Source organism: Ornithorhynchus anatinus, chromosome 1 (genome assembly GCF_004115215.2).
Source record: "Ornithorhynchus anatinus isolate Pmale09 chromosome 1, mOrnAna1.pri.v4, whole genome shotgun sequence".
In the NCBI taxonomy this organism is placed as follows: domain Eukaryota; kingdom Metazoa; phylum Chordata; class Mammalia; order Monotremata; family Ornithorhynchidae; genus Ornithorhynchus; species Ornithorhynchus anatinus.
Window position 1 is genome coordinate 163890939 of NC_041728.1, and position 22851 is coordinate 163913789.

The window sequence follows — 22851 nt, forward strand, 5'->3', positions numbered from 1 at the left end:
GGGGGTCCCATAAGGGAATGACTGGGGCCTAGGATTGATGCTATTGATGCCTGTTTACTTATTTTGATGTCTGTCTCCCTGCTTCTAGACTGTGAGCCCGTTGTAGGCAGGGATTGTCGCTGAATTGTACTTTCCATGCACTTAGTACAGTACTCTGCACACAGTAAGTGCTCAATAAATACGAATGAGTGAATGACAGTCCAGCCTACAGGTAGGTCCCCACTGAAGGAATGACCCAGGTGTTTTTCCCTTATGGAGTCTCAAGGAGACTCACCAGGCCTCAGACCTCTTGGGACCACTGTCCTGACACCGGACTTTACCTTGGGGTGGGGTGGGGGCGGGCAAGTGGTGATCCCTTGGCTGATCCTCTGCCAGCTCCCAAGCTGGGTAGCCTGGCCAGCAGACCCCAGAGCTACAAGAACTTTGAACTTTGTACAGGGAGAGGAGTTTGGGGAGGTGGTGGGGGGGACGTCAAAATACGACCAGGGCACCAATGTGAGACAAGAAGATTGCCAACCACCTCATGCTCTGCCCAGGAATGAGCTTGGGGGAGGGAGCAGGCACCTACAAGCTCTCTCCTTCCCCTCACTCTGGAGTCCCTAACTCTCTGTCTGCTCCCTTTTCAGCCGCTGTCACCTAGCTCCAGGGGAGCACGGTACCCCTGCCCCGCCGCCGCCCAACCCATCCCTTCCCATTTTTTGAAGGATGCGATGGACACAAGCTCAGGTGGTTACAGGAAATGGGCTGGGGTGGGCGGGCCTAACTCAGGGCTCCAATAAAAATTATAATTCTGGTATTTGTTAAGCACTTACTATATGCCAGGCGCGGTAATAAGCACAGAGGTGGATACCAGCAAATCGGGTTGGACACAGTCCCTGCTCCATGTTGGGGTCATAGTCTCAACCTCCATTTTTCAGATAAAGTAACAGGCAGAGAAAAGAGAAGTGACTCGCCCAAGATCACACAGCAGAAAAGTGGCAAAGCAGGGATTAGAATCCAAGACCTTCTGACTACCATGCCTGTGCTCTATCCACTGGGGGATAGTGTCCTTCTTGAGGTTCTTTCAGATCTTTGTTTTTCTTCATTCGATCGTATTTATTGAGCGCTTACTGTGTGCAGAGTACTGTACTGCGCATTTGGGAGAGGATGATATAACGATGAACAGACGCATTCCCTGCCAGTGTCTAGAGGATTGTGAGGACTGCCCATCCGCCCTAGGAGGGCAGAGGACCACGGGCACCTCGCTCTCCCCCCCAGCCACCCCGTGACTGCCACCGGCCCTCCTGGCACACGCACACTTCCTCCTCCTTTTCGAATGGGCTGTCCCAGCGAGAAGGCCGACTCAGGGCACCACCGGCATTCCCATGGCAACGAGAGGGCAAGGCTGCCAGTCGGCGTCACTGCAGGAAGGCGAGGGAGAGTCCCGGGGTGAGCCGGGACGGGGAGTTCAGCAGCTGCAACCCCACTGGCCCCAGGGCCAGCTACCATCCCTGAGGGCCAGCGGGAACAGGGACAGGACTATCTTCCTCAGAGGGAGGCAAGGGCTGGGAAAGGGACTGGGGGAGGGGACAGGGGAACAAGCTGTCCGGGAGTGGCTGAAACAGGCAGGGAGTGCTGGCCCACCCCCACTCACCCACCTCTGACAGTACCAGCTGGACAAATGTTTGGTTTCCAAAAAAATAAACAAAAATCCACCCACTCCTCAACCCTCACCCTGCTTTCCGGAGGCTCCAGCCAGCTCCAGGGCCCCTCGCGGAGTCGGGAGAAGAGAGGAGGTAAACAGCAGTCTGATCCCTGGAATGCCCCAGCCCCAAGACCCACTGGCCAGGGGAGCCCGCATCTCCCCATCCACGGCCTCCTTCTCTACCACCCCTGGGGTGGGCTTGATCCATAAGGTTCTCTAGGACGACACCCCCGCCCCCCCCCCCCCCCGTCTCTCTAAAGAAGTCTCAGCGCTCAAGGTCACCAGCCTGGGCATCGCCTCTCCCCCATGGGAAGGGAAACTGAGGCATGGGGCACTGTGATTTGGAGACCGAGCTCAAAAGGGACCCAGGAAAGCCCATTCCCCCCCCCATCTTTTCTAGCTCCTTGTGACCACAGAGAAGAAGAGAGAGGGAGGAAGGAAACCTAGGTCCAAGAACATCTGGGCTGCCTCCTCAGGGAGCCTACCCGCCCACCCTGCCCACTAGCCCAGTCTTTCCCTCCACCCAGCCCTGGCTCCCAACCTCTGGACCTTTAAAAACTTCCAGACTACAGGTGTGGAACCGGATTGTAAACTCCTTGACGGTTGGGATGCCACCTATCAACTTGTACTCTCCCGAGCGCTTACGACAGTGATCCATAAAGGCTATTGATCGGTCGACTGAGCCGGCTAGTCCCCGGTGCACGACCAGCAGAGAGAAGTCCGTCTCAGAGGCCAGAGGGCCAGAGACTAAGGCAGGGAGAGAAACCAATGGAATAAAGAGAACCTAGACAGAGAGCCAGAGTGAGGACGTACACACACACACACCCACCCCAAGATCAAGGACCACCCCCACCTCTGTCCCTCACCGCCCACCTTCTCCAAGCTCCCAGAAGAGAGAGGGCAGAGGACTGCCGGTCGGTTCGGTGGGTCAGAGGCTCCCTGGAAAGACGGTGCCAGTGCCCGAGCTGCACGTTACTCAGAGGAGGCGGCGGCAGCGTCAGCCCGGGCCTCCCAGAAGCCAGTGATGCGAGCGGCGGGGGAGAGAGCACCCACGCCTCCCCTCCCAGGAGGGAGTGGCCGGCCAGGCCCGGCCCAGCCCTCCCACCCACCGGCTCCCCGTCGTCGTCGTCCCCCGCCTCCTTCCGGCGGTGCCAGAGAAAGAGCCGGGCCCCAAAGACACACACGCCAGCCGCCTGAGTCAGCCCCTCGGGAATGACTCCTTGTTGGTTGGGCTCCGGCCCCGGCCCGGCTCACAAACCCTCTACTGCCTGGAGGCTGAGCGTGACGTGAGATGTGGGATAGGGAGTAGGGGAGAGGCAGGGGAGGGGCAAGAGTAGCAGGGGGAAGAGAGGGAGTTCTCGGGGGGCCAGGTCCCCCAGGTAAGGGAGTCGGACAGGGGGGCACGGGGGGGGCAAGGTGGCAGTGAGCATTAAAGCTAAGGGTAAGAAGTAGCCCAGGATTATTTGCCTGGAAGTTCCACCACGTTTGCTAGCGCTCAATAAATATGATTGAATGAAATGTTTTGTGACCTTGGGCAAGTCATTTAACTTATCTGTGCCTCACTTACCACATCTATAAAATGGGGATAAGAGTGTGAGCCCCCTGTGGGACAGGGACTGGGTCCAACCTGATTAACTTCTATCTACCTCAGCACTTAGAACAGTGTTTGGCATATAGTAAGCGCTTAACAAGTACCATTCTTAGTTTTGGACTGGAGGGGACCCCATGGCCAAGCCCCCCTTCATGATGATGATGGTTTATGTTAAGCGCTTACTATGTGCCAAGCACTGTTCTAAGCGCTGGGGTAGATACAGGGTAATCAGGTGGTCCCACGTGGGGCTCACAGTCTTAATCCCCATTTTAAGTGACTTGCCCAGTGTTTCTTCGTACAGGTCTACTCCCTTCTCGCCCAATTAGGCCCTCTCCCTTTCTATTCTCCCTCTGCCCCTGCTCACTGGTCCTCAGAACCCGCCCACTCCATAAGGGCCAAGGCCCACCCGCGCCCCCGTGCACAGGACAATCCTGGCCGCACCTCCAGGAGAGAGGATCCCGGCCCCTCCTGGGGAAACCTTCTCTTCCCCCCAATCCTCAGAGGGACCCAGGAAGTCGGGGAGCACTGGCCGCTTCCAGGACCCTAGAACAAATAGGTCACATTTCCCTCCATGCCCGCCCCGTCCTGAGTGTGCACGTGGTACTAAGACAACCAATCCGGGCACCCACTGACTCAGTCCTCCCCCTCGTCCCCTGAGGGGAAAGTAAGGGAGAGGCCCCCTGGGCCAGCTGCTAGAGGGAGAGGGTAGTCCTTCAAAAGAGTTGGTTAGAGGATGGTTTCCAGGGCCCTGGGGCAATGGAGAATGGCAGGGAAGGAAAAGTTGGAGAGAAAGAGCAGATAGAATTGCCCCGGCCCCTCCCACCCCCAACACCTGAAGCATCTCCTCAGGTGGAAAGGTAAAAGGGTCCTCACCCCAACATCCCTGCCTGCCCCCCTCTAGACTGTAAGTACAGTGTAGTTAGTACAGTGTTAGTGATAGTACAGCACTCTTATTACAGTGCTCTGCACACCAGTAAGCGCTCAACAAAAACGACTGACTGCAGTAGAGAAGGGGGAGGAGGGTAGATGGCCATCCCTAGAGGATTCCTTTCCTCTCCACGATCCCCGCCCCTGCCGCAACCAATTCCGACTCCCGAGGTATCAGATGACGGCGGGCGGAGGGGGGCCGGGGCCAGAGCATGTGTGGGGTCTGCAGGCAGGGTCCGCAGGGAAGGAGGCCGTGACTCCGGTCAGGTGGTGCCCCTGACACATGGGGGGGGCCTTCGGGGCAGGATCAGAGAAGGCCCTAGCTCGGAGCCACCGGCAGGTGCCAGACTGGGCATTGGAGGCCTGGGGTGCCAGGAAGCCTGGTTCTGTGGGCACGTGGCACGGCTGTGGAGGCAATCGAGGCACCCGCCGGAGCTCTGGTGTCCAGCTCCTCCCACGGGCTGACTCGCTGCCCCCAGTGAGGGGCTGCGGATGGAAGACCCGACTGAGCAGGAACCGGAGAAGGGGCAGGGATGGCGGGTGGGGCAGCAGGAGGAAGGGAGGGGAGGGCCCGCACGGACACGCAGACACAAGGACACGTGGCCACAAAGTCATACAGAAACACCGACGCACATGTGGACATAGGGACACGGACACGTTATCATCGATGTCAGGATTGAAGAGTTCTACAGTCCCGGCCGGGGCTTGCAGGTAGCCTCCCGCCCTTCCTTCCTAGGGCGAGTGCCTTCCCCTCCACAAGCCCTCTGTCCCTCCTCTGAGCAGGCCAGGGGCAAGCCAGGGGCAGGCCAGGGGGCCTGGAGAGTTCCCTGGTAGAGCCAGGCGGTGGCGGATGGGATGCCCTCCAACGCTTCTACCTTCTGCTCTTGTGATTACGATGGTGAAGGAGCTGGGAGCCAGCCAGACGGGGACAGACAGACACACAGACACAACCACACCCCTTCCCACCCCCACTACCTATCTGTCCTCAGGCCTCTCTCTCTATCCGTACCTGCCCTCGATGACAGTGATGACGTCATTCATCTGAATGTGTAGCTTGTCCGGCTCCTCAAAGTCCTGCAAGGCCCGCATGTCTGTGGGCTGCGCCTAGACGGAGGGGAGAGGAGGGAGGGACAAACGGCACTCAGCGCCGAGGGGCTCTTCACGTCACTTGTCCCCCAAGATTCAACCCATCTCTGCCTCATTCACATCCACATAGCCTGGGCACAGAACTGCACCTCCCCGGAACCAGAGAAATAGACACACACACACACACGTCCTCCTCCCTGCCACTGGGATCCCAGCTGCAGCTCCCACAGTGCCCGCCTCACCCCCGTGGTGCCAGCCTTGCTCCAGAGTCCCGGGATCACTCACCTCCAGCAAGAAGTCCCTCAGGGCCACAAAAGTGGGCCTGTCTTCGGGCTTGTGGGCCCAGCACTGCACCATGACGTTGTAGATGTCCTGGGGACAGTCTTCGGGCCGTGCCAGTCGCTCCCCCTCCTTATCAATCTTGTGCAGGATCTGGAAACGGAGCCACTGAGCACCTGGACCACCAGCCACCCCCCGGCCCTCCCAGAGAGGCTACCTGTCCCCCCTCACCCTCCCTCCAACTCCCAAGAGCTCGGCGGTTCCCTGACGCCTGGACCCCTGAACTGAGGCGAGGTGAGCTGGGGCAGAGGAAGTGCAACCTTCACAACACTGCTAAAATCCACCCTTTCCTCCCCATCCAAACTACCACATTAATCCAAGCACTTATCCCATCCCATCTTGATTACTGTTCTCAGCCTGATTGCTGATCTCCCTGCCTCCTATCTTTCCCCACTCCAATCCATACTTCACCCTGCCACCCAGATCATTTTTCTACAAAAACGTTCAGGCCGTATTTCCCCACTCCTCCAGAAAACTCCAGTGGTTGCTCATCCACCTCCGCATCAAATAGAACCTCCTCACCATCGACTTTAAAGCAGTCAATCACCTTGTCTGCTCCTACTTCACCTCGCTACTCTCCTACTACAGCCCAGCCCACACACCTCACCCCTTTAATGCCAACCTACTCACTGTACCTCGATCTCGTCTATCTCACTGCCAACCTCTTGCCCACGTCCTGCCTCTGGCTTGGAACACCATCCCTCCTCTTATCCGACAGATAATTGCTCTCCCCCACTTCAAAGCCTTACTGAAGGCACATCTCTTCCAAGAGGCTTTCCCTGAGTAAGCCTTCTTTTCCTTTCTTCCTGTCTCCTCTGCATCGCCCTGACTTGCTCCCTTTATCTATCCCCCTCCCAGTCCCACAGCCCATAGGTACATATCCGTAATTTATTATTTATATTCATGCCTGTCTCTCCCTCTAGATATAAGCTCATTGTGGACCGGGAATGCGTCTGTTATATTATTATATTGCATTCTCCCAAGAGCTTAGCAGAGTGCTCGGCACACATTAAGTGCTCAATAAATACAATTGATGGATTGATTGAAGTGCAGGGAAGCAGTGTGGCCTAGTGGAATTAGCACAAGTGAGTGTGGAAGTTCATACATTCAATAGTATTTATTGAGCGCTTACTATGTGCAGAGCACTGTACTAAGCGCTTGGAATGTACAATTCGGCAACAGATAGAGACGATCCCTGCCCAGTGATGGGAGGATGTGGGTTCTAAATCCAGCTCTGCCTCTTGCCTGTTGTGTGACCTTGGGCAAATTACTTCATTTCTCTGTGCCTTAGTTACCTCATCTGTAAAATGGGGACTAAATCCTCCTCCCTCTTTTCCTCAGCTCCCCCTTCCTTTCACGTCACCTCGACTCGATCCCTTTGCTCTTCCTCCACCCGCCCCACAGTGCTTATGTATATACGTATCTACAATTCTATTTATTTATATTGATGTCTCTTTACTTGTTTTGATGTCTCCCTCCCTCCCCCTAGAGTGTAAACCCATTTTGGGCAGGGACTGTCTCTCTTTATTGCTGAATTGTACTTTCCAAGTGCCTAGTACAGTGCTCTGCACACAGTAAGTGCTCAATAAATACAACTGAATGAATGAATGAATAATATAAACTCTAGTTCCACGTAGGACAGAGACTGTGTCTAACCTGAAGATTGTGCGCTGAGTAGAGTGCTTGGCAAAGAGTAAACGCTCAATACTGATAATAACGATGATGACCTTGTATCCACCCCTGTGCTTAGTCAGGTGCCTCACAAAGAGTAAGTGCTTAGCAAGTACCATTTAAAAAAAAAAAAAAAAGCCACTTTCAGGGCCTAAGATGCCAGGACACTTCGGTCTCTTTGAGGTCCCAGATTGCTTCCTCTCCCAAGCTTCTGCCTGCCTGCCCTTTCCCCAGGTAGCCACCAGTGAGGAGGAAGGAAGGGAAACTGAGGCATGGAAAAATCAATTTCTACTATGATGGGAATAATAACAATATAAATAATGCTGCGTGGCTTAGTGGCAAGAGCCCCGGCTTGGGAGGCAGAGGTCGTGGGTTCTAATCCCGGCTCCGCCACTTATCAGCTGTGTGCCTTTGGGCAAGTCATAACTTCTCTGTGCCTCAGTTACCTCATTTGTAAAATGGGGATTAAGACCTTGAGCTACTACCTTGTATCTACCCCAGTGCTTAGAACAGTGCTTGGCACATAGTAAGCGCTTAACAAATACCATCATTATTATTAAACACCTATCAGGCACCAAGGACTGAACTAAGCACTGGAGTAAAGACAAGATATCAGACCGGATATAGTCCCTGTCCCACAGTCTACGGGGCATGGAGAACAGGTACTGGCCCCCCTTTATGCTGATTCTCATCATTTATGTGACTTGTCCAAGGTCACCCAGCAGACACATGATCATTATCACCATCACCTTCATCAATGGCATTGAGTGCTTACTCAATGTATGCAGAGCCCTATGGTACGTGCTTAATGCAAGTTGCAAGGTTCTGGTTGTCTCCGCACTTAGGTAGGCTCCCCCATCCCCACCCTGCCCCAGGAGACCCACAGGAAACACGGGACATCTTGAGCAGGCACCTCGCTGCCCCTTCGCACTCACCTGGCTGCCATTAAGGCCAATCCAGGGCTCCTGGCCGTAGGTGAACATCTCCCACAGGGTCACCCCAAACATCCAGGTGTCACTGGCGTGGGAGAAAGTGCGGGTCTTCAAGCTCTCAGGGGCGCACCTGATAGAGGGGTGAGATGAGGTAAGGTGGGTGAAGGACCGGGGCCCGGGCAGGCCCACAGTCCAGAACCCGTCCGCACCCCAGGTGGCCGGCCTTGAGTGGGTTGAGAAGGTGGCGGGGGCTTCCTCGAAGGGCCCGGGAGGACAAGGAAAGGGGCCTCCCACTCTAGTTTGGGGTCGGGGGGTGTCAGATCCCACCTGGAAGCTGTTGAGAGGGGGTGGCAAGGTGGAGAGCGCTGAGGCAGACTCCCTGGGGGCCAGGATCAGGGTTCCCGAGGTGACCCAGATTTAGGCCGTTCTGGGCAGGGATTGTCACTGTTTATTTTGTATTGTACTTTTCCAAGCACTTAGTACAGTGCTCTGCACACAATGAGCACTTAATAAATACGATTGAAGTACGATTGAGTGAATGAATGAATGACCTGGGGTTGTTGGAGCCACACTGAGAAAGCGAGGGCCTTGGCAGAATCCACCAAAGGCCAAAACAGGGCTGAGCTCACCCCACGCCCATGAGCCCCTGCAGCTGCCAGGGAAAGGGGGCGGTCAGGTGATTGGGCACGCCTGGGATCAGTCCTGCACGCTGGGCCCTCCGTCCAGCGGGCCTGGGGTCAGGAGGGCAGGGCATAGGGTAGTGGTGAAGGCTCCAAGAAGAAAGAGCCCCAGGGAAGGCCGGGCCGACCGACCTACTGGGACGAAGGCAGGGTCAGCGCAGCGACGGTGAGGGGGCAGGGAGGTCGGATGACACCGGGGGCGGGGGACAGCATGGGGAGGGGTTGAACGGAGGTGCCCTACGCCCTCACCAGGCAAAGGGCACCTTGCGGTGCTCCTGCATGACGTAGTGGTCATCGTTCTGCGGCAGGGCCCGCATCAGGCCGAAGTCGCCGATCTTGACCAGGTCTCGGGAAGCGAGCAGCAGGTTACGGGCGGCCAGGTCCCGGTGGATGAAGCGCTTGGCCTCCAGGTAGCCCATGCCTTCCGCCACCTGCACGGCATAGCGGCTCAGCGTGCCCAGCAGGAAGTGGCCCTGGTGCTTCCGCAGACGGTCCAGCAGCGAGCCCAGCGGGGCCAGCTCCGTCACCTGAGGCCGGGGGGCAGGGCGTGGGTCACCAGCGAGCCAGGCAGGGAGCAACAGCCTCTCTTGCCATCCCTCTCCCCTTGCCCACCCGTTCTCTCTTCCCCCCATCTCATCTCTCTCTCCCCACACTTCCCCATCTCCCCTTCTCATCCCAACTAGCCCCGGGCAGTTAGCATCTGACGGAAGGCCTGTTTCAGCATGGCCGGGTTCGGTCAACCTCTGGCAGAGGACCCGTCCCGGGGTGACCGGGTTCACTTAACATCCGGTGGAGATTCTGTCTCTGGGAGGTCGCTGACACGGCCACCGGGGCACCTTCCAGCTCCAGGACCTCACCCACGTCCCAGACCGCCACCCCATCCCTGCCCTATCATCCCATGGCTTGGGTGGCTGACCACAGCCAACTGCTACCCGGCCTCCATCTCCGCAACCAACGTTCTGCCCCAGCATCCCTTTCCTTCCCCCCCAACTCACTCCCCCAGGGCACAGTTTTGTGTTACCCCTCTGGCAGGTCCCTCTTCTGAGGACCTCAAAGCATTTTCCAGCCCTCTTCCCGGGCAGCACCTCCCCACCCTAGGAGGCTGGAAACTCCATGGCCACCCCCAATCTGAGCCTGTGTTCTGTGGCTCCAGGTGCTCACAGGTAGGAGAGAGATCCCAGGAAGGGGAGCCTGGGGCGTCCACCTAGGCCCCCCGCCTCTGGGGAGGCTGGGCCTTGCTGCTCCCAGGTAGGGAATCAGGCAGGGGTAGGAACTGTGTCCTGGGCCAGCACACGGGGTTGGACGCGAGATCAGTGTACCAGCTCATCCTGGGGGTCCCAAGTATGGCCGGCCGCCCTCCTCCCCCAACAGAGGGGGGGCCCCCCTCTCACCATCTTCATGGGCGGGGTGAGCACCACCCCGTAAAGACGGATGAGGTTGCGATGGTCCAGGGAGTGCATGGCGTTCACCTCGCGGATGAAATCGTCCAGGGCTTCGGGCTGGCTCAGCACATCCGGTTTCAGGCACTTGACAGCCACGTTCACCTGCCCGGGCCAGGCACATTACAGGGGTGGACAGGAGAGGGGACGGGGGGACTCCTGGGTTCCCGGGGAGGCTTAGAGGACGAGCGGCATCGCCTGCCCTCCTGTCCTCGCCCCCTTCCCCAGCAGGGGTTCCCTGCTTGGGTATCCCTGCGGCCATTCTGAGATGGGGCTGGGCCAGGGGCCCTGGAACCGCGGCAGATAATTTGCCTATTTCTCTCTCCTGCGTCACCTTAAATCATCGCTAACGACAACTCTGGCAGTTGCTAAGTGCTTGCTATGTGCCCAACAACGTGCTACGATGTGGGGTAGATACAAGACAATCACGTTGGACACCGTCCCCGTCAAGCACACGGCTCAGTCTGATGGGGAGGAAGACCAAGTATTTCATCCCCACTTTACAGTCGAGGAGAAGGAAGGACAGAAAAGCTTAGTGACTTGCCCAGGGTCACCCAGCAGGCAAGCGGGATTAGAACCCAGGTGTCCTGACTCCTTTATATTAAAATGTCACTCACTGTGCCCCCCCCCCGGGGGGGATCACTGTTCAACTTTTTCTTTTGCCCTTCCTTCGCCCCCTTCCTGCAGCCGCTGGCCCAGCTCTCCCCGGATCTGGGAGAAATCCTGAACGGAGGGAGGCAGCCCTGGGAGCAAGCCCTACTCAGAAGGCGCAAGGTGCAGCCTGACACCCCTGCCCCCCTGGTGGTAGTGGTATTTGTTAAGCGCTTACTATGCGCCGGGCACTGTGTTAAGTACTGGGGTACATTCCAAGCGCTTAGTACAGTGCTCTGCACATAGTAAGCGCTCAATAAATACTATTGAAGATAATAGGATCAGATACAGTCCCTGTCCCACACAGGGTTCACAGTTTTAATTCCCATTTTACAGATGAGGTAACTGAGGCACGGAGAAGTGAAGTGACTTGTCCAAGGTCACACAGCAGGCAAGTGGCAGAGCTGGGATTAGAACCCAGCTCCCTCTGACTCCCAAGCCCGTGCTCTTTTCATTAGGCCATGCTGCTTCTCTAGGCCACACTGCTTGTCTGTCCAGTGCCTCTCAGGCCCCTGGTTCATCCCACCCCCACCCCAGGCGACTCTTGAGGGGACGGGTCTCCCCTAACGTACCGTCTTCCCGGAAGGGGCGTCCCACTCTCCTCGCCGCACCACCCCGAAGGAGCCGTCCCCCAGCTTCTCCAGCAGCCTCAGGTCCTTCTCCCCGATGAGGCAGGTGAGGCTCTGCAGCGGGTTCTCGGAGGCCCCGGGGAACACCCCCGGGGGTGGGGAAGCCTGGCGGAATGTGCTCAGCGTTGGCAGAGGGGGCAACTCTGCCTCTGGTCTCTTCCCGCTGAACACCTGAGGGGAGGCCGGGACCACGGAACCGAGGCCAGAGGGGAGAGGGAGTGGGGAGAGACAGAGACACAGAGAAGCAAGATGGTGCATCAGCAGGCGGCCTAGGAAAATCCACCCCAGCCACCACCCGGGCTACTCCGGCCTGCTCCGGTCCTGGAGCCGGGCCCGCTGGGGGTTGGGCGGAGGGAGCAGGTTGCAGGCCTGAACCACCGTCCCTCCTGAAGGCTGACAAAACGGTCCACTTCTGAGACAGAGCTCCGCAGGACCCAGAGGCAGTGCTCGTGCCCTCAGCTGCCCCCAGTCCGGGGCAGGATCAGAGCCGGGGAGCCCCAGGCTGACTGGAAGAGACGGGAAGGGGCCGAGAGAGAAACCCACCAAGCTGCCCTTATTTTTAGCTCTGGCTCTCTGGCTCGCTCTCTCTTTTTCTCTCCTCCAGCCACTTGGTGCTGTCTCTCTCTCCGGCCCTTCCTGGGAGGGGGCCGCCTTGGCCCTTGTCCGGCTGGGGGGTGGGGGAAGGAAAGAAGGGGGAGGAGGAGGTGGGAGAAGATAATTTTAGCTTTGGAGGTTGGCAGCAGGGTGGGGGAATGTAGTGGGGAGTCTCGTGGCAGTGCTGGGCCCTCAGACTGCAGGAAGGAGATGGGAGCCTGACACTGAGGGTTGAGCAAGATGGCAGACAGGGAAACTGAGACCCCAGAGAAAGGACCAAAGGGGATGAGGGGAGAGAGGAAAGTCAACAGTTGGAGATTAGAGGAGGGATGGTCAGAACCTTCCAAACAAGGTCCTGCAATGGGAGGCTGAGGCGAGGTAGCCGTGTTAACCCTGGCAGAATCACGGATGCCACCCAAAGCTGAATCCCAGTGGCCCCTTCTCCCTTCGCCCACTGCCAGCCTCATCACTGAGCTCTGCCAGCAGGCTGAAGGCCAGACCAGTGCCTGCAGGAAGCCACTTTGTCTGCAGCGGCGGCCCCTTATCAAGTCCTCAAGTGGCCCGCCTGCCCCCATCTCCCCTTGCCAAGCCCCTCTCCCTGACTGGCCTGATATCCCACTCTCCAGGCGGGACTTGGGCGGGCAGAGCAGAGACCCCACTCTGTTATGCGGAGTCCGGGGAGGACCAGCAGCAGACTCTTAGAAAGCACCCCCTCTCCCCGTCCTCAATCCCGTCTTCCTGGGAATAAGCAAAGACCTTCATGGAGCACAATGAACTAATTAAGTTCATTTGGCAGAGGGACCTACTTCGGTGAGAGAAGGGTTGTAAGGGCTGTGAGAGGAGGAAGGCAGCCAGGGGACCAAAGCCAGGTGGGAGATGGGAAGGGAGGGAAGCTAACACATGCAGGGGAGAAAGCCCCCCCACCCAAGGCCAGTTCCATTTAGACCGGTCCCCGCCAGATCCCGGGACGATGTGTACCTCTCCCACGATTCCTCCCCTGTCCCCACTGGTGGCTCGGTCAGCTCCGAGGCCTCCCAAGTCCCACCTCTTGCCCAGCATCCCCCCTTTGCTACCACCCACCTTGCTCATCCAGGACTTGCGCTTGCACACTGCCTTCCTCCGCTTCACTGCCTCCCACAGCCGCCGCTGGCCTACGGGAAACGGGCATCGCCATCAGCTTGGACCCTCACCCGTGGAGCCCCGAGCCCTCCGCTCCAGGCCTCGCATCATCCCTCAGGGCGCCTCAAGGATGAGAGAGGCAGGCAGAGGGACACGGACAGGGGAAACGGGGGCCACCGGGAGCTGAGAATTGACCCTCGGCGCCGCTCAGGCACGGACCACTCTGGTTTGCCCACCAGGAACGGCTGGCCAAGCCTGCAACAGCTCCAAATACCTCAGGGGGACGGCCCCTGTCATGGACAAGACGACCGTTCCCTGGATGCTCTCCCCACCCACATCACCCCACCTTATCCTTCCCTAGATCCAAACCCTCAGTGGGCATAACTGAAATAGGGGTTAAATACCCGTTCTCCCTCCTAGCGAGGGGGAGGGGAACCTAATCCTGGTGCCAGCGACATGAGACCAAGGCCTGGAAAGCAGCCGGGCCCCCTCGATGGCCAAGGCGAGTCCTAATGCCATATCAATGTCCACGGAAAACCATGCCAAAGCTTTTCCCAACAACTCCCACCACCCCAACTTCCCCAAATATAATAATTATAACAATAACTATGCCATCTGTTAAGTGCTTATTATATGCAAGGCAAGGTACCCAGCATCCCCGTGACCCAAACCCCCATCGACTTCTGTTCCCATGTGTGACAGGGACTGCATCCCACCTGATCGATGTATACCTACCCCAGCGCTGAAAACTGTGCTTGAAACACAATAAGCACTTCCATGCCATTATTATTATTTTCATCCAGCGTTTTGGGGGCCGAGGCCTTCCCGGTGGCTCGGGAGGGAGGGGAGGAGCTGTTCCTGGGGTAAGACACTGGTGAAGGCTACGTTTAAGGGTTGGGAGTGGGAGTCTAGTGTCTAGTCGCTGGCACCAGGAGACTAGGTGAGAGGAGGGAGAATCCTCTCTCTCTTTAATCCCTATTTCAGATATGCCCAATGAGGCGTCGGATCCAGGGAAGGATGACGGGGGAGAGCATCCAGGGAATGGTCTTCTTGTCCATGACAGGGGTGGTCCCCCTGAAGCATCTGGATCCGTTGAGAGCTTGGCAAAGAGGAAAGCCCGGGGTCAGGGGAGAGGGGTGTAGAACGGATGGGGTAATGCAGGGGCGGAGGTGAGGGTGGGTCAGGGGTCTCCACTTACCAGGCCGGCCCATGCCGATCTTCTCCAGGTCCTCATTCTTGACATACTCAAAGTGGGAGAGGCGGGTGACGTTGAGCTCGTCGCGCAAGCGCAGGAAGTACTGCTGCAGCTGCACCTCGGCCAGCAACTCCAGCAGCCAGCCCGTACCCTCCTCCGCTCGCATGCTGCCACCGCCGCTGCCCTCCAGCCTCTGGGGAGGCAGAAGAAGCCGTCAGATGGAGACGTCGACTCGGGCCGCCTGCCTCGGGGCCCACCCTAGGGCCGGGGCAGCAGGCCATGAGTCCAAACTGGTCCTGCTGGGATGAAGGGAGAGGACCGGGAGCCAGACTCCCTCCTCGCCCCCTGACCCCTACCCCCAACCCATCCCTAAGCTTCTGTGTCAGGAGCCCCCCGTTCCCTCCAGATCCCTCTTCCCAGGGAAAGAAGTCACGTTACCCCCTCACCAACTCCACAAGTCACTTTCACGGTTCTCCCCCACCCCCCAACAAGAACCCTCCCAGAATATCTGCTTCTTCCCAACCATCTGTTGCCGACTTGTTCATCCCAAGCGCTTAGTACAGTGCTCTGCACATAGTAAGCGCTCAATAAATACTATTGAATGAACCTCCTCCCTCAGCCCATTCTGCCACTCTTTCTCCCTCCATCTTCTCCTGCCAGGCTCTTGGGGGACAAGGGGAGTGGGGAGGAGAGGGGTTGGGTCAGAGAAGAGAGCTGGCATGGGAGCGGGAAGAGAGAAATTCTCATCCCCTAGGAAGTCTCCCCTGGCACCCTCCCAGTGAGCAGTCCTTAAAGCCCAAAGGGGTGGTGGGTGCCGTCCAGACCTGGGCCACCCTGCAGGGTGGGCTAAGCGCTGGGGAGGGAGAAGTTAGCCCTGCTGCCAGAGACACGAGGCCAAGGCTGGGAAAGCAGCCCGGCCCCCCTCGATGGCCAAGGCGAATCCTAATGCCACATCGATGCCCCAGGAAGGCCAGCATTCCCAACAACCCCCACCACCCCAATTTCTCCACAAACAGCCCCTAGCATCCCCATTACCCAAACCCACACCAACTGCTGCTATTCCCCAAATTCTGAACAACAAAATTTTTTCCTTACCATCTCTAATTGGGGTGACAGCACTAACCACCCTTAGCGTTCGGGATTCAGAAGCTTCTGCCCCAAACAGTAATTTCATCGGCAGCTGCAAAGCTACTTCTCTTCCCCTAGGGCACCCTCTGGCACCTCCCTTCCCTGGCAGGAACAGGGCTCCCGCCTCTCCAACGAAACCCAAAGACAACAGGGATAATGCGGCCATCTCTTGGGAGAGGGGCAACATCTGGGGACAGTCTGAAGACACTGTCACCTAGTGAGAAGTAACGTGGCCTAGTGGGACGAGCACGGGCCTAGCAGTCAGAGGACCTAGGTTCTACTCCCAGCTCTACCACTTGACTGCTGTGTGACCGTGGGTAAGGTGCTTAACTTCTCTGTCTCAGTTCCCTCATCTACATCCAGCACTTAGAACAGTGCTTGGCACATAATAAGAGCTTAAAAAGTACATTATTATTATTAAAAAATGGGGATTCAATACCTGTTCTCCCTCCTAGACACTGAGCCCCCCCCATGGGACATAATTTATTTATATTAATGTCCATCTCCCCATCTAAACTGAAAAAGCTTGCTGTGTTCAAGGAATGAGTCTCTTACACTGTTATATTGTAGTGTCCCAGGTACTTGATACAGTGCTCTGCATACAGTAAGCGTTCTATAAATATGACTGGCTGACTGACTGTCAGCATCCACTACAGCGCTTAGTACAGTGCTCGGTCCATAGGAAGCAGTTAATAAATAGCTTAATTACTACTATTCGTGGCTGCATCTGGAAAAGAGCCTCCTGCCCAACCTGGGGCATGCCCTTGGCAACCAGGTGGCCAAGCAGAGGCATCAGCATCCCCCACCACCCAGACTGAGGTGGGCAGGGAGCCCACCCTTTTGAGTCCAGGACACCGTGAGCCCCCCAGAATGAAGGAAACCCCCCGGCCTTGGGGCCTGGGCAGGCACACACACCTGCCCGGCCCCGGCCAGGCTGCTCGCTGCTTGGGAGGCCGGGAGGGGAGAGAGGTGCCTGGTCCCACAGTCTGATGGGGGGACGAGGGTCTGGGGGTTGGAAGTTGGAGGGTCTGAGGGTCCAGGGGTCTGGGTATTGGAGGACCTGAGGGTCCGGGAGTCAGAGCGTCCAGCAGGCCAGAGGGTTTCGGAGGGGAACCCATGGGGCAGAGGGTCTGGGGATCGGAGGATCCGGGGGATCCGGGAGGGATAACTATGGGGCAGAACTTCTGGGGGTAGGGGGTCGGGATTTGGGGAGTGGAGGGTCAGAGTGTCCGGGGGTGGGGCAAAGGGTTCGGGAGTTGGGTGTCGGAGGACCCAAAGGTCTGGGGGTCAGAGGGTCCAGGGGTCGGAGGGTCCGGGGGAGTCAGAGTGTCAAAGGGTCCGGGCACTGGGGGTCAGAAGGTCCCAAGGGTCAGGGGTCCGAGGATCCAGTGCGTCTGGGGTTTAAAGAATCCGGGGGGTCGGGGGGTCAGAGGGTCTGGGTGTCGGAGGACCCGAAGGTCCGCGGGTTAGAGAGCCGGAGGGTCCGGGGGTCAGAGGGTCCCGGGGGTTGGAGGTCCAGTGTGTCCGGGGGGGGTCGAGGTTAGAGGGTCCGGAGGTCCTGTGTCAGGGGGTCGGGGGTTAGAGGGTCCGGGGGATCAGAGGATCCCGGGGGTCAGAGGTCCGGTGTGTCCGGGGGTCAGAGGTCAGAGGGTCCGGGGGCTGGGGGTCGTAGGGTCCGGTGTGTCCGGGGTTCCCGGGACTCACTGTGTAGAGGCGGCGCCGCAGCCGCGCCAGGAAGGGGAGCGGGCGCTCCGGCCCCGAATCTCGGCCTCGGGGGGCGGCGGCTTCCTCCGGGCCCCCTCCCTATCCCCCGCAGGCCAGAGGGGCGAAAGAGGTGCGGGGAAAAGGGGCGCAGCGGAGCCCCCCTCCCACCGTGCCCCCGGCCCGCCCGGGGGCACTGCCAGGCGCGCCGGGCAAGACCCCCCCAGAAATAGGAGCCTCGCGGGCCGACAGCCAATCAGCGGGCAGGGGGCGTGGCTCAGCCGGGGGCGGGACCAATCACCTCTCCTCCCTCCCGGCCCCGCCCCCTGCAGCGAGGGGGCGCGCGCGCATGCGCAGGCCCGTGCTCCCTCCTTCCCCCCGCCCCCCCCCATGCCATCCAGTCCTGGCCAGCCCCAGCCAGGGCCTGCTGCCTTCCTGCCCCAAGACCCGGGCCCCGACCCCCCGAAAAACTCCACTCCCCACCCGGATGCCCCTGGCATCTGGCTCCTGTAGTCGGGCCCACCTGCGGCCTCAAATGATGGCCTTTGTTAAGCGCTTACTAGGGGCCAAGCACTGTCCTAAGCACTGGGGAGGATACAAGGTGATCAGGTGGGCCCACGTGGAGCTCACCGTCTTCATCCTCATTTTAATAATAATAATGGTGGCATTCGTTAAGCGCTATGTGCGGAGCACTGTTCTAAGCGCTGGGGTAGATTCATTCATTCAATAGTATTTATTGAGCGCTTACTATGTGCGGAGCACTGTACTAAGCACTTGGAATATACAAGTCAGCAACAGATAGAGACAATCCCCGCCCACTGACGGGCTTACGGTCTAATCGGGGGAAGCGGCGTAGCTCAATGGAAAGAGCCTGGGCTTGGGAGTCAGAGGTCATGGGTTCGAATCCCCGCTCTGCCACTTGGCAGCTGTGTCACTGTGGGCAAGTCACTTCACTTCTCTGTGCCTCAGTTACCTCATCTGGAAAACGGGGATGAAGACTGCGAGCCTCACATGGGACAACCTGATGACCCTGTATCTACCCCAGCACTTGGAAAAGTGCTCAACACATAGTAAGCGCTTAACAAACACCAACATTATTATTATTCATTAGGGTATTTCTTACTACTATACTTTCTAAGCGCTCGGCACACTGCTTGGCCCGCAGTTAGCGCTCAATAAATACAACTGAATATATGAATGCACTTGTTAAGCCCTTACTATGCGTCAAGCGATGTCCTGAGCGCTTGCTCGTACTTCCAGAATGCACCTCCCCTCCAATTTGGGGGACCATTCGAGTAGCGCAGGCTCCAGCACCCCAGCTCAGCAGAGCATCCCCCACCCCCCCAAACCAACCTCTGCAGAGGGGGGAGTGAGGTAAACACCCTTTCAGTTACTTCTTCCTTCACTCCAAACGCATTCTAAACTCCTTTTCAGTTACTCTTCCTCTCCTACCTTCACTCCAAACACATTCTAAACTCCTTTCCAGTTACTTTCCCTCTCCTACCTTCGCTCCAAACGCATTCTACATCATCTCTCCCACCCAGGCCAGGGCAGAAACCTGACTGGTTGAGGTGTGTGTATTTGGGAATAACCAGGGTAGAGAAGTCCAATTCATCAGCTCACGCTGGCCCAGAATTCTTGAGTCCGGGGAAAACTTGGGAATGGGACCCAAGCAATCCTACTTGAGAAGCAGTGTGGCTCAGTGGCAAGAGCACGGGCTTTGGAGTCAGAGGGCATGGGTTCGAATCCCCGCTCGGCCACTTGTCATCTGTGTGACTGTGGGCAAGTCACTTCACTTCTCTGTGCCTCAGCTACCTCATCTGAAAAATGGGGATTAGGACTGTGAGCCCCACGTGGGACAACCTGATTCCCCTGTGTCTACCCCAGCGCTTAGAACAGTGCTCTGCACATAGTAAGCGCTTAACAAATACCAACATTATTATTATTACTCCCTGTCCAACCCATCTCCCCTCTCTAGGCCTGGCAAAAGGTCCTCCCTGACTGCAGGCTCCCTGAGGGCAGGGATCTTATCTTTGAACTCTATTTTGCTCCCCCAAGGATTCAGTACAGTGACCTGCACAGAGTAATCAATCAATGGTATTTATTGAGCGCTTACTGTGTGGAGAGCACTGTACTAAGCTCTCGGGAGAGTACAACACAGCACACTTGGTAGAGCCGTTCCCCACCCACAACAAGCTTACAGTCTAAAGTTAGGCCCTCAATTACCGATTTGTACATTCCAAGTGCTTAGTACAGTGCTCTGCACATAGTAAGCGCTCAATAAATACTATTGAATGAATGTACAGGACTGACCGGTGGCCCTCGGTCGACCTCAGCAATCTCCCTTCACCCCCAGCACCCCGACTAGCAGCGGAGCAGTCTGGCTTAATGGATAGAGCACGGGCCTGCCAGTCAGGTGACGGGTTCTAATCTCAGTTCTGCCACTGGTCTGATCTTGGGCAAGTCCCTTCACTTCTCTGGGCCTCAGTTACCTCATCTGGAAAATGGGGACTGAGACTATGAGCCCCATGAGCACATAGAAGGTGCTTAATGAATACCATCATTATCATTATTATTCCAGCACTTAGAACAATGTTTGGCACATAGTCAACACTTAACAAATACCATCATTACTATTATGTCGGTATTTGTAAAGTGCTTACTATGTGCAGAGCACTGTTCTAAGCGCTGGAGTAGATACAGGGTAATTAGGTTGTCCCACGTGGGGCTCACAGTTAATCCCCATTTTACAGATGAGGTAACTGAGGCCCAGAAGTGAAGTGACTTGCCCACAGGCACAGAGCTGACAAGCGGCAGAGCCGGGATTCAAACCCATGACCTCTGACTCCCAAGCTCTTTCCACTGAGCCACGCTGCTTCTCTTATGTGGGACTGTGCTCAACCTAATTTGCATCTACCCCAGCGCTTAGAACAGTGCTTGTCACATAATAAGCATTTAAGGAGTACCATTATGGGAAGCAGCATGGCTCAGTGGAAAGAGACCGGGCTTGGGAGTCAGAGGTTATGGGTTCGAATCCCGGCCCTGCCACTTGTCAGTTGTATGACTGTGGTCAAGTCACTTAACTTCTCTATGCTTCAGTTACCTCATCTGTAAAATGGGGCTTAACTGTGAGCCTCACGTGGGACAACCTGATGACCCTGTATGTACCCCAGCGCTTAGAACAGTGCTCTGCACATAGTAAACGCTTAACGAATACCAACATTATTATTATAATTATAAGCAGCAGTCTGTTGAGGACGGGTGGGGACAGAGTTAAGCGAGTAGAAGCTTCAGCTCTTTCTCAGCCATCCTTCCGAGTCATTCCAAAGCACCTGTCAGGGCTATGGGGGGACTCCAAGATGGCTCTTAGGGGGGTCCTCGGGAGTCAGGAGAGGTGGGAGGAACCCAGGTGGAACTCGTGAGGAGTCGCTCACCTGGGCAAAGTGGCAGAACTAATGGGTCAAGGCTGAGGATGTGGGAGGAAAAGTCTGGCCCTCAATCAGGGAGGACTGTAAAAATGCTCCCAAAAAGGATCTCCCCAGATCTCCCTCCCACTCCCCCAATTCCACCTACACCCGAGCACAGCTGGCAGAGCTCCACCATCTTTTGGGCAGGGACTCTCTTTATTGCTGTACTGTACTTTCTCAAGAGCTCAGTACAGTGCTCTGCACACAGTAAGTGCTCAATGAATAAGACTGAAAGAATCTTTTGGTGATCACTACTCCCTGCTGGATCCTCATAGAAGGGCGGGTCCAAGTCAAGAAAAAGGGAGCCAACCAGACAGCTACTCTGCATCCTGTACCCCAACTTTTCCCTCCATTTCTGGGAGGGGGGCGTCCAAAGAGCTCCACCCCTCAGCTTCTCCCTTCCACGTGACAAACACCTCCTGGCTACTTGATGCGAGCCCTTTGTGGGACAGGACGACATCCAACCCAGCACTTAGAAAAGCACTTGGCATCCAGTAAGCATGTGGTAATTATTATATTCGCTGGTGCTCAGCCCCACTGAGTAGCCTGCTTCTCTCAGGGTGAAAGGGAGGAAAAAGCAGGTGCAGAAACCAGACACTCGGAGGAAGAAGGCAGGCGATCCCCCTCTCCCAACCCCTCCCCTGGCACCTCGGTCCCCTGCCCACCTGTCACCCCCTCCCCACTGCTCACCGGTGGGTGACCCAAGCTGCTCCCCAGTCCACGAGATGTCCCGAATGTGGGTTCTGGGGGTGGTACATACAGCTTGGATTCGCCCCCCAGCCCCCTCCCCTCAGGTACCTGCTGGTCCTCCTGGCCGCTAGCCAGCCGCTGGTAGACGGACTTCTCCCCCATGATGCCGGAGGGCCCGGGCTGGGGTGCCAGCTTCTGCTCTCGCTGATCACATGGCACGGGGAGAGGCTGCAGGGCCAGGAGAGAGGCGTGGGCGTGGAGTCAGCACGGCCCTGGGGGCCTAGAAGGGCTCTCCCGCCACATCAGCATCCCTGATCCAGGAACAGGAGCACAAGGCCCCGCCAGACGGGAACAGACCCCCTCCCCAGCCCCGCCGCCGGGGGCCTTCGGGGGTCCTGCTGCCTCCGGAGCTGAGAAGACCCCCCTCTGCTCAGTTTCAGCCCTTCCCTTCTGCCTGCTCCAACCCGCCACCCAACCTCTCTCTGTACTTCCCCCCTCATCCACCCCTGCTGCTAACAGGGGCAGTGCATAAAAGCCTCCAGTAGATGGTAAGCTCTTCCAAGCGCTTAGTACAATGCCTTGCACACAGTAAGCGCTCAACAGACACCACTGATGGGGCATCATTTCCCCCCACCCAAGGGAAACCTCTGTGGGCCTCCGTCTCCAGCCTCCCCTCCCACATTTCAGGCACCCGTTCTGGCCGGCCAGCCAGGAACTGAGGTAGGAGACAGGGAGAGACAGATGAGAGACCGACAGAGAGAGACACATGCACACACATACATATTGGCAGAAAGCCAGAGACTCAGAGCAAGTGAGAGGCCTGGGGTAGATAGGCTGTAATCAAACTAACTCCTTTACTCATTTGACACCAACTGGAGAACATACTCAGTGTGGCCCAGTAGAAAGAATAAGGGTCTGGGAGTCAGGCGACCTAGGTCCCAATCCCAACTCTGGCACTCTTCTGCTATGTGATGACCCGTGCCTCATTTTCTCATCCGTAAAATGAGGATTCCATAACCGTTCTTCCCTCCATGGTCTGTGAGCCCCAAGTGGGTCACAGACTGTGTCTGACTTGATTGTCCTGTACCTACCCCAGCCTAAGCGCTTAACAAATGCCGCAATTACTATTATCAGCTTAATCAGCTCTCCCCCTCCCACCTCACCTCACTGATTTCCCCATACTTTGCTTCCCTAAAGCCAACCCATTCACTGTATCTCCGTCAGTTATCTCTCCGCCAGCCCCTGGCTCACAGACTACCTCTGGCATAGAACTCCCTCCCTCTTCATATCCGACACACCATCCACTCTCTCCATTTTCAAAGCCTTAT

General features: G+C 57.1%; 1 protein-coding gene across 5 annotated transcripts in view; it reads right to left on the reverse strand.

Moving 5' to 3' along the window:
* TNK2 (tyrosine kinase non receptor 2) overlaps positions 1-22851 on the reverse strand; it is a 60468-nt gene that overhangs the window by 9907 nt on the left and 27710 nt on the right. For 4 of the 5 annotated variants that reach the window (XM_029069061.1, XM_029069033.1, XM_029069043.1 and 1 more), the window contains exons 2-10: positions 21632-21751; positions 14541-14730; positions 13304-13374; positions 11573-11800; positions 10302-10454; positions 9160-9437; positions 8234-8360; positions 5574-5720; positions 5212-5306 (exon numbers count right to left, since the gene is read on the reverse strand). In XM_029069061.1, coding sequence (XP_028924894.1) covers positions 5212-5306; positions 5574-5720; positions 8234-8360; positions 9160-9437; positions 10302-10454; positions 11573-11800; positions 13304-13374; positions 14541-14730; positions 21632-21751 — 1409 coding nt within the window. The remainder of the gene's footprint in view (positions 1-5211; positions 5307-5573; positions 5721-8233; positions 8361-9159; positions 9438-10301; positions 10455-11572; positions 11801-13303; positions 13375-14540; positions 14731-21631; positions 21752-22851) is intronic. The other variant, XM_029069053.1, reaches the window with a different exon arrangement.